We start from the raw sequence: 11,543 nt of genomic DNA on the forward strand, positions 1-11,543 counted from the left end.
CGTTTAACATTAGCTACCCAAAAATCCAACATTACCTGATACAAAATGGGAACCGCAAATCCACGTTTCGGTGCCTGGAATAAAGTTGTTTCTCGGCAGTCTGTAAAATGATAACTCCGATTTCTTTTTAAATCTATGAGTACAGTCGATCCCACAACAGCTCTTTCCCATTTTAGATGTTTTCCAGTTGCTCAAACTGAAAGTTTAAGCTGCCACTCAGTCTTTCTGACACTCAGTCTTTCTGACACTCAGTCTTTCTGACACTCAGTCTTTCTGACACTCAGTGGGCGTAACCCGCTGTGAAGTCACATCTGTGACGTCATGCACATTCCCTCTATAATTTTAATAAAAGCTGTAGATTTTTATATCAATAATCCCTGAAATGCTGGACAGAGACTCCTGTTGATCAGGATCGTGTTGTATGCCCTCATTAAGCCTTTAAAAGGTAACTGTAACAACAGACAGTAAATAAAGTTTGAGCCTAAGTGTCCCTTTAAATGACACATGCAGGAACCTGTCTTGCTGTCGGGTCTGCCTGTGTGTTCAGGCTGTGATCCAGCCACGGGTGCGTGTACCTGGTAAGCCCTGATGAGCGACTGGACTGCCAGGTGATCCTCCACGAGTTTCTCCACGTTGGGCTGAGCTCCCACCAGCGAGGATAACTGAGGAGCGGCGACGCCGGACGCTGGAGTCAGACTCAGGGGAGACTGGTAGGCGGCGCCAGGAGGAGCGCCGGCATTGGCGTTTCGGAAAAACACATCCCATGACTGGACGAAAGAAAGAGTGTGACGTCAGACAGGACAGACCAGGATGACGGGTGAGAATACTGCACAAAACCCAATCTTTTGGGAGATCACTGTTCTCAGGATCCCTGCTCCTAAATGACTGAAATCCGCTTTTTGAACTTTTTGAACCATCTGAAACACATGCAATGGTCTGCTGAGTCCAATACTCATGGAACTCAATAAAAACAACTACAACAACTCCCCCCTTCAATTTTCTGATGTTTTCAATAGGTGGCCTTAAAAAAATCAAGTTAAAACAGTGTTACCCTTGCTTGAGGCTCAGAGCTAAGGCCTGTCCATTAGCACCTTGAAGGGTTAACGGGAGCACATCTAAGGTGGACTTTATAAAAGTGCAACTTTAGAAGAGTAAATATGTCTAAAAACAAACAAAAACAAAACAGTAGAGATGCACCGATCGATCGGCAACCAATCGGTATCGGCCGATAATGCTCCTATCGGTTTGGATCAGCGTTCTGAAAATAAAGGTTCAAAACAGGCCGATCAGAGGACGTTTACAACACCCGGCCGCCCGCGGATGTTATCACTAAAGCTTTAGCAAACCTTAATAATTCATAATACCTTTTTTATTTTAAGATTTTTTCCTTTTTCCTCAGGAAAACTAAGATTTATAGTTTACAACTTGTATCAACTCTAAGAGAGTGACATGTCTACTGTTGTCTGTGTTGGTGCACATGTGTTGTACACTTAATTATTGCCACAGGAAAGCTTAAGTTAATAAGCTACATGAGTTTAAGTTGTCTAAGAGTCTTTCTCATCTCCTAATTTTGATACATAATAATATGATTTCAGTGTTGTACATGAGGTGCACTGTAGACCTGATTCTAAACATTTTTTTGCTTTTGCAGGGTGACGTCTCGCTGTAGTTGGAGCTGCAAAAACAGGGGAACTGTTGTGACTTCAGGCTTCCATATCTGCGGTCATGTTCCTTGTTTTAGATCATGACTCAGAATCTGTTTATCAAGTACAAACCCGGTTCTTGCTAGATCTCCACACCTCACCCTCTGCACATACAGCATATTCTGTTGGAAATGGCGGGTTGATGCAAAGATCAGGACGATATCTCTGACCCCATGAATGCAGGACACACTGCGATACAATCCCAGTTTCACGTGAAAACAAAAGAACTAGATCTTCGTTTTTCCTCTCCACAAAGCTGTTGAAACACCCAGATGACAAGACTCTAATAAAGTCAAAATCCTACATAAGATACTCCCATGGACACATTGACGCTGATGGGAATCTGCAATTCAGATCAAAGACACTTGTTCCTTTGTTTTTCTCATTTAGATTTCCAGCTATTTTTTCTAATTGACAATTCCAAAATGCACATAAGTGACATTAATGTTAATCAATAAATGATGGTGTGGACATGTTTTGGACTGGACTCTGAACCTCACCACAGCTTTATGGCCCGTTCAACTTCACAGATTCCAGAAGAATTCGACCAGAGTTAGGGACCAAAAACAACAAAGAGCCAAAGCTTTTTTGAGTCACAACAGAATATGTGTTTGCAGAAAAATGTCAGCTTTAACAAGATGGACCTGTATCTCGTCAAGTATTTCGTCTATCAAGTTTTTGGTGTCGAGTAGTACAACCACTCAGAAACCCTAAGCAACACAGTGTCACACCAACTAGAAATATGCAGCGTTTTGTTATTGTAGTCAGAGGCCGTGACGGGTCTGGAGACAGTGACGTACCGAGCTCCTGGAGGAGACGGGAAGTCTTGTATTTTGGATTATGAAGCTCAAAAACTGATCATTATTTTGATTAGAGGCCTGACGTTCAGGCTCACACTGTAGCAGAAGGATTACATATCTGATCTGCCTTTGGCCTGGTGTGTGTCTTGCTATATAGCGAGCATGTTAAGCCAATAAGTGCAAGGTCACTCTGATAGTTACACAACTACATTAACATGTAACACGGCACCTCAGTAACGTGCACGCGCCTTCCTTTAGGACTTACTCAATGTGTGTTCACCTCTATGTCCCGATTCTGACAGGTCACATTGCTGAAGAAACTCTCCCTGTTTTGCAGTTTAAACTTGGGAAATAAGCTGCAGCATCAAGCTCTTTTTCCATCTCTAGCATCTGGGTCGAATCAGGAACAGAAAACTGTTTAAAAGTGTTTTGGCTCCACCTTCTGTCAGCTGGACGATCTAGCCAGTAATTTCACAAATACCGTACAACTTTTTCTGATAAAATCCCCTTAGACCTTTCTAAAGTGTTTGCAGAGTCGTTTAGTTTGTGGTTAGAATCACGTAAAATGACTGAGGAAGTGAGTTCACATTTGTAGCTCATGGTCAGGCTGCAGCTCTGCAGGCCAGACAAGTAACTCACACGTCAACTATATGCAGAACAGTAATATTCAAGACACATCACATCTGTGTTCAGAATCAGTATCACGATCTATGTATTGAACTGAACTGGAAATGAAAAAAGTGGATTGTGTATCTCTAACGATAAGGCCCGTACTGTTATCAATGAACAGAACTGACTGTTCAATGAACTTTAACATGTAAAAAAAAAAAAAAAAAGTGATATTTTTATTAGGGGTGTCAAATTAGCGAGTTAAATGCTATTTATTAATTAATTACAGGCATATTTAGCATGTTATGTTTTTTAATCGCTCTATCTATTTTTAAATCTCTAATTTGACTTTTTCTGTTTGTGAGTTGCCTTTATTTGGAGCTCTGTATTTGTGCGGTGGGCTTCCTGTGCTTGAATTGTGGGTAGAAAACCTAACCCTAACTTGAAGTGGACATTGATTGGCTGTCCCTGTGTCTGGGCATGTTTAGCAGACACTGGTAGTTCCAGTGTAGCTGGACAGGCCTGGGGGGGGCGTGAGTAGCGGAGAAGAGAGGTGAAAATGGAGGAGCAGGTGAAAGGTGTCGGTCCAGTGAACGGGGAATTTACATTTCTAAAACGCCCCGATGGCACCGTTGATAAATGGTAGTGATATATGTTCTTTGTGGAAAGGAATTTGCTCACCACTGAAGCAGCTCATTTTTAGCCACATACAGGACTGTCTCAGAAAATTAGAATATTGTGATAAAGTCCTTTATTTTCTGTAATGCAATTAAAAAAAAAAAAAGTCATACATTCTGGATTCATTACAAATCAACTGAAATATTTTAAATATTTTATATTTTGAAATATTTTTAATATTGTTGATTATGGTTTACAGCTTAAGGTTAAGATTCCCAGAATATTCTAATTTTTTTAGATAGGATATTTGAGTTTTCTTAAGCTGTAAGCCATGATCAGCAATATTAAAATAATGAAAGGCTTGAAATATTTCAGTTGATTTGTAATGAATCCAGAATGTATGATATTTTTGTTTTTTTAAATTGCATTACAGAAAATAAAGAACTTTATCACAATATTCTAATTTTCTGAGACAGTCCTGTAAATGCAAAGTGCTGAGTCATTTCTGTCTAGTCTGCGTACTAATAGGAAGTATTATGTGGAATTAACATGAGGTCATGAGACAACTTAATTTTGTACATTAGAGGAGTTTATGTAATAATTGCTCGGGGGTCATGTTCTGGGTCTCTGGAAAGCATCTAGAGACAACTTTTGTTGTATTTGACGCTATATAAATAAAATTGAATTGAATTGAGTATGGTCCATACACCATGACTCTCCATCACATTTACAAATAAGTCTGGGGAACATCAAACAAGACTCAAGTCCGAATGACCGAAAGCCGTCGTTTTAAGAGGTGGCAAGTATCTCTTATCTGAAAGTTTGACTATGGTCACTCACTTCTGGTTTGGAGTGAATCAGATCAGAATGATGTTTGATCAAATGCAGATGTGCGTAAACAGATCCTGTTCATCTTCATCAGTGAATGGATAATAAACTCTGCAGTAGGGAATGTTCTGAACAACAGAGTAGGTTGAGTTAAGGTCATGTTTTTATCCACACGGCTCACATGCAGGTCATGCTGTAGCCCTGATCCTCTGAAGCCTCAGAAACAGTTTCATGTCCAGGACTAAGAACAATTTCTGCCTCATTTCCAGACATGAATGGCACCGGACCTGATCCTGACTTGGCTGAAGTTCAGGTTCTGGTTTCAGGTGAGAGCGGCAGCCTTTGGTCTCATTTCAGCAGTAAAATAGATCCATCATGTGACGGAGCTCTGGGAGCTATTATTAGCAGCCTGTCCTTTCAGCGCGGTTTAGTGCAACACCATCAGCTTTTCAGTCCTCGGAGAGAACGTTCAGTCCATCAACAGCTATGAAAACCTCCATCATGCCAGTGTGTAAATCATGTCCTTAATACCCATAACACGGCAGACTAAAGCGGTTTACGGAGGACTTGGTGGAGCATCGTGTTTATTCGTACGGTCTCGTGGTGAGCTGGGGACGACAGCCCTAAGGAAGGCTGAGGAAAAGATTCAGGATGATGTGACTCATGTTGGCGGAAATATGTAGTTGGCAGTTCATCAAGTTGCAGCCAGTTATGAAAGCCCCACGGAGGAGTTTCTGCTGCTGGAGCAGAACAACATGAGCTCCTGCTGGAGGCTGGCACAGCTCTGGTTGGCAGTCAGACTGATGAACTTAATCATTATGTAAAAATATTGATTTATTATGATGTAAAAATGAAGTTGACAACTCAACTTTACAAGATAATGAGCGTACGAGTTACACGCCGTCGTCTGTATTTAGTTCTGTATCATGCATTTATCGTTATGGAGGTAAAACTGCCCAATTTACCGTGATATTGATTTGAAGTCATATCGCCCAGCCCTAGAAACTGTGACGTCCTTGTTCCGCTAGGCAGAGGTTTCCAAGGGGGCATGAATGTTGATAAAAGTAACACCAGCACCCTCATTACAGTACGTGCTTAAGCAGCCAACCGGTGGAAAAGTACAAGATGAGCAAGTCAAAGGGAAAGATGGATGAAAAAAAAAACACCTTCACAAAGACTGCTTAGATCTAATTCAAGAGAAAGACCTGAAGGGAATCCGATTATTCTGAATTGTATTACAATAGATAATAAAAATATCTAAAAATCACACTGGTGTCAGATCAGTACCTAGTATTGGTCCGACTCCCAGGCTTCTCAGTATCTGAACATGATACTGATAAAAAAAAAAAACTTTTAGAAATAACAGGGACAGAGCACATCTAAATCATTATTATAAGTTCTTCATAGTGAAGCTCTTAAATGTCCTAACTGGGGCTGCATGATTTGGGAAAATATTCTGATATTTCCGGCATGTTGTACAATATCATTTTTGCAAGTGAAGCTTTTTTCTTTTTCAAGGCAGCCCAGGAAACATGTGACTATGTGACTTTATTCTTGAAGGGCTGTTATATTGACCTTCACAATGATATGTATCAGTTAAATTGTGATTTTGATCAAAAGTCTTTAATCCTTCAGCTTCCATCCGCAAGCCTGCTGGTTGGGAATCATTACATCCCATATAACCATCCACAGATCATGGGAGTGTTTGTCATCCAGCTCCACGCACAATGATTTAGGATTTTAAATGTTGGACATTTTGGATATCTACAATTGTGATCAATGCAACTCGTGTTATTTAGCGCAGATTTCAGCATCATTATTACAGGTCACACCTCAGACGGCAAGGGATTCGATCATCATTTGAGCAACTACAACAATCAGGATGTAACCTCTGATTGTTCTAGTAGGAGATCTCACCCTGGGATCTGAGCAGCGTCAAACTGACCACTTTTCTTGTACTTGTACTAGTTTCTAGATGTTACAGCTGTCTGTGATGGAGAAAGCAACTTTCTTTACTCAGCATTTGTTAGCGGAATAAAGGTGAGGAACGGTACTAAATTTAACACACATTATAGATTGCATGTCTGATGTAGAGAATATTGGCTGTGTGATGTTGAAATCGTGTCCTCCTTCGCTGCTTCTGGCTTGTGCAGCAGTGTGTTGCTGTGAACACACACAGATTTATAATTGTGCAGAATCAAAACAACTGCTTTTTTTTCTGCCCTTTACACGGCGACACTCACTGCAGGATAAATAAAGTTCAGTGCAGGTTTTTCCACGCAAACCAGCTGACTGATGTCATTAAAACAAACATCCTCCATCTTCATAACTGGTACATACAACCTTCTTTTTGTAATCTAACTTTTTCTGTTTTGGTAGCAGTAGTTTTTCATTTCATTGCTTGCTCACGAAGAACAGGACAGTTGGCCGGGATGTTCCTCCTGAGACCTGCTCCCCACCTCCACATCTGCAGGGAGTCCACTGTTTCTTACCTTGTGTACACTCTTGGGGTTCTCCAACCAGGCGTAATACATCTCCTCCACATAGTTGGAGCTTGTCCCGTTCAGGAACGGCTCTGAGGCAACAGGTGCAGAGTAACACCTGATTGGCTGAAACGTCCTTGTGTTGCCTGCAGAGGCGCCTGTGACTGGCCGTTGCTGGCCGACAGTCTGTGCCGCCTGGGAGGCGGTGAGCGGGCGCAATCGCGCCGCACAAGTCCTTAAACGATGCATGAGCAGTCCTTAAACAATCTCGCACACGGTGGTGGCGGTCAGTCCGATAGGGCCGGACGTCTTCAACAACGGCAGGAAATTTAACTCCACCCGGATGGGTCCCAGGACAGGAAGAACTGAATCAAACGTCCACTGAAGGGGAAGGAGAGACACTGTGTTAGACAGGAGGAAAAAGAGAGAGACAACCAGAACAGATAGGAGGTGTTGATTTGTTTCTGTTCTGGGCATATATAATATAACCTTTTTTCCCATTTTACCATTATTCATAAAAACTAACTAGGAACTAATCAAAGCGTAATCAAAGTCCAGACCTGAACCTGACTGAGATGCTGTGGTGGGACCTTCAGAGCTGGGTGAAAGTCCAAAACTCTCAATTACCTGAAGCAACGCTAGAGAGACGGATAGACCAGAATTCCCCCACAACCACGAAGACGCTGATGAAGTCAGACAGAAAACATTGACAGAGTTCCTGCTGCTGAAGGTGGATCTACAAGCTGTTGAATCATGGCTTTTTGTTATTTTGTTAAATAAATAATTGTGCAGTAATTATTTTAATCAATTAATATCAACTATGATCAGGTGATTTTTTTTAAATCTCTATGTGGAGAGAAAAATGTCTGGAGCAGGTGCTACCCGTTAAACAGTTGTGATCAGTCAGATCAACCAAGGTCATTTATCACTGATAATATAAACGTTCTTCAGATGAAGAAAAAAAAAAAAAAGGAAATGGTTCTGGAGTCAAAGTTCAGAAAGGAATGAAATGTTCTGAAAAGTCTTCATTCAGTCAATGTGGACATCTGGGTCATCTGATACGTAGGAGAGTGCACAGACTCCAGCAGTGGAATCCTCTACAGAGAACGTGTTTACAGCCTGAAGGTAGTTGATGTTTGTTTACACGCGTCTCCATCTGAAAAAAGATGGATGTGTGAACGCATCAGAGAAAAACAGAAGTGAGACGGAGAGAGTCGACATGTTGACAGCATGAATTTAAACCAAACCGAAGATTTAAGATGAACTCATCAACACTAACTTAATCACAGTGTCACGCACGTTAAAAGAAAAGTTTGTATTTTCCATCTTTAATCTGTTTTTGATCCGTACGGCTGCTGTACAGATTGTTCTGAATCACTGCCAGCCCATTTATCCAAACACAGTAAACCACGGAAAGAAAGGCAGAGTTTCTTCGAGCTGATCTGAAGCTGAACTTGATCTTTATTTAATTACAGATCCCGTCTTTGTGTTGATTTCCAGTAATAACTCTGGATGTTGAACTGCTGAAAGTTTTGGACTACATTTATATGTAGTTTTTCTACTTTTATATAAGACGTAAACATGCAAACATTTATGGTCTGGCAACACTTTTCCTAACTGAGTCACACACACTGGTACACTGGTGACTACGTCAGGAGCAATGTGGGGTTCAGTGCGCGGCTAAACAAATGTCCTTCCTCCAAATCTACCCCACTTTCAGTTCGGTGTAGTGAGTCTCAAGACCTGTCCTTTTCTGGTTTAGTTTTGCTATTGTTTGTTTGTCTGTATGTAGGACAGGCATCAATATAAGCACTATGCTTCTGCCTGTGCCTTTACAGTCACTATTTTTCAATAATGTTTGTGTTTAATGTTTGTAGTGTGATGTGACTGAATAAAGAATTTCAATCAAATCAATGTATGTAGTCACAACAAATTATTTGTACACATTTGAGCGCTGGAGAGCTCATTCAGCGACAGGCTCCTTCACCCTAAATGTGTGAAGGAGCTACAGAAGGTCCTTCCTCCCTGCAGCTGTGAGACTACACAACCAGCACTGCTCCCAGTAGACCACATACTGTACATAACAACCTGACAGTAAATGTACATACTGGAAAATAATGTGCAATATTCACTGCAACGTGCAATTATGTAAATATCAGTTTGTTATCTTATTATATATACCAGTATTTTTTATTTTTACTATTATTATATATACCAGTACTGTTTATAGTGTGTCATACGCTGATATTTATTATTATTGTTTCTATTGATGCCTCTTGTTTTGCACTATCCCCTTTGCTGCTGTACACTGCGAATTTCCCCGCTGTGGGACTAATAAAGGAATATCATATATAATATCATATTTCAGATAGATGTAAATCATCGATTACGTGTGTAAGCATTTTCAGACTAAATTCCCTCCATACTTTTGCCGTTTTGATGGCTGATGAGAAACAGTGAAAAACCAAGCCGTTTTCACTGCTGTATCAAAACTTAACTTCTGATTAGGCGGATCATCCAAAACCAATGAGAGCTGAGTTTCAGAGGAGGTTCATATTTGACCATGACTGTGTAAGAAGTCCACAGCTGGTACCCACGCCTGATCTGTTGTAAAGGAGCCAGTGAAGATATTGATTTTAGTGATGTAGGTAAATTGTTCCATAGGGATGGTCCTCTGTATTTTAAAGTGCGTTGATTGTGTGAAGTCCGGCATAAAGGAAGGTGAAAGTCCTTTGAGTGTCATGTCTGATATGAATGGATGTCTGAGGAAAACTTAAAAACATTCTGGAAGCTGAGAGGCAGGTCGTGAGATGAATATACAAACTTATACATAATGATAGGTGTTCACATTGAAGACAGATAAATTACATTTTCTAAAAAGGAAAATAGAAAATTCTGTTTTTTTGGCAAAAGTAACCATTCTCAAAAATGTATTTTAGGCTAGCAGGATATTATTGAGAAAAGTAGGACATGTAGCTGCCCATTTGAACAATGTTGTGAAAGAAGCTCAAAGTTAACCCCAGAAGAACTGTCCCGACATTGACCTGGCCCCGCCAGCCGGGCCAGACCCGGTTACGGACCCGGTTATTCCTGGTGCAGTCAGCCCCACGGTCTGGTGTCGTCTCAGTCCGTGTTTTGACCTTGCTGGGACTCCACTCCCTGCCTGCTGCCTCCATTCTGCTCCCCCAGCCCGGCGAGGGCCCGTCCTGCTCTCTGATTGGCTGCGTGCTGGCAGGCCACGCCCAGAAATAGGAGCCCGGGCCTCCTCATTGGCCCACGGAGCCGTCACTCACTTTGTCCTTTCACGAGTCCCGACTTCCCGAAAATACTGTCTGCTTTAACCAAAACACTGCAAAATGATCCCAGGATCGATACATGGTCGAAGGCGCTGCGGGATTAGTAAGACCGGGCTGACATTAACTAGCTGGAGAGTGAGTTTAAACGCGAAGACACCAGGTTATGTAATTAGCCGTCTAGCTACGCAAAACAGCCTCTTTTAACGAATAAACCAACCCCGACTGGATTAAATCACCCCGGCATTACGGCGCATCCGATTAAACAAAAAGAGTGTTTCCACTGAAGGGAGACTTGGCCACAGTCTCGACATTTGACCGACTTCTCCCAGCGACCACGGCTGTTAGCTGCATGCGCTAGCCTAGCACGCCCGTCCCGTTCCTCGAGACAGGTTTAAAATGTCTAAACCTGAACCCAGATCTGGGTGGTGGACCCGGGGATCAGCGGAGCGGGGGTGCGGGCGGAGCGGACCGAGCTACTCACCTCCAGCAGCGTGAGAGCGGCTCCACTATCAGCCGGTACCCGGACGTCCTTCGCCTCTCCCGGTGACGGTGACAGCTCTGGGAGCGTGCTCCAGTGACGTCATGACGCACGGCCAGGGGGCGGGGCCAGCTCTCTCTAGTTATTATTATCCTACTGTTATTATGGAGGTAGATTGGTTTCTTAATTATTCAATCAAAAAATATATTTTCAATTAAAAAATGTTTTACTTCAATCAAGTTATTTTTAAAACTTATTTAAATAATTTATCAACAATCAATACTTCACTATGTCGAAAATGAATTTTGCTTGCTGGCCTAACAGCAGCAAAAAAGATAATAGCAGTGAGATGGAAACCACCACACACGCTTAACATCTCCCATTGGTATCTGACCTTCCTTGAAATTATCTATCTGGAAATATCTTCAGCCCGAATCCATAATGCAAAACAACAAAATATTTTATTTTTGTTTATGGCAGCAGATAAAAAAAAAAGGCCAAACTTGAAAGATGTATTTAAAATTGATTACCTTGTTGCAGCTATCCTTGTCCAGTTTTTGATATTATTATGTTTTGCCTTTGTTTTATTTTGTCCTTTGTTCTATTATCTTTGTAGTATCTGTTTTTTCTGTTTTTCTTCATTATCAATTTTTTTTTTTTTTTCATCGAATGCTTAGGTCCAAGGGGTGGGTTTGGAAGGGGCTGAGAATATGTGTTAATGCTTGTTT

At 41.5% G+C, this 11,543-nt stretch overlaps 1 protein-coding gene across 2 annotated transcripts in view; it reads right to left on the bottom strand.

Moving 5' to 3' along the window:
* Positions 1–10,923, bottom strand: part of LOC133450773 (2-oxoglutarate dehydrogenase complex component E1) — a 51,739-nt gene extending 40,816 nt beyond the window's left edge. For both annotated transcript variants that reach the window (XM_061729643.1, XM_061729644.1), the window contains exons 1-3: positions 10,819–10,923; positions 7,051–7,422; positions 576–767 (exon numbers count right to left, since the gene is read on the bottom strand). In XM_061729643.1, the coding sequence (XP_061585627.1) occupies positions 576–767; positions 7,051–7,290 (432 nt within the window). In that variant the 5' untranslated portion in view covers positions 7,291–7,422; positions 10,819–10,923. The remainder of the gene's footprint in view (positions 1–575; positions 768–7,050; positions 7,423–10,818) is intronic.
* Between the last annotated feature and the right edge of the window lie 620 nt (positions 10,924–11,543).

The sequence above is a fragment of the Cololabis saira genome, chromosome 9 (genome assembly GCF_033807715.1).
Source record: "Cololabis saira isolate AMF1-May2022 chromosome 9, fColSai1.1, whole genome shotgun sequence".
Lineage (NCBI taxonomy): Eukaryota > Metazoa > Chordata > Actinopteri > Beloniformes > Belonidae > Cololabis > Cololabis saira.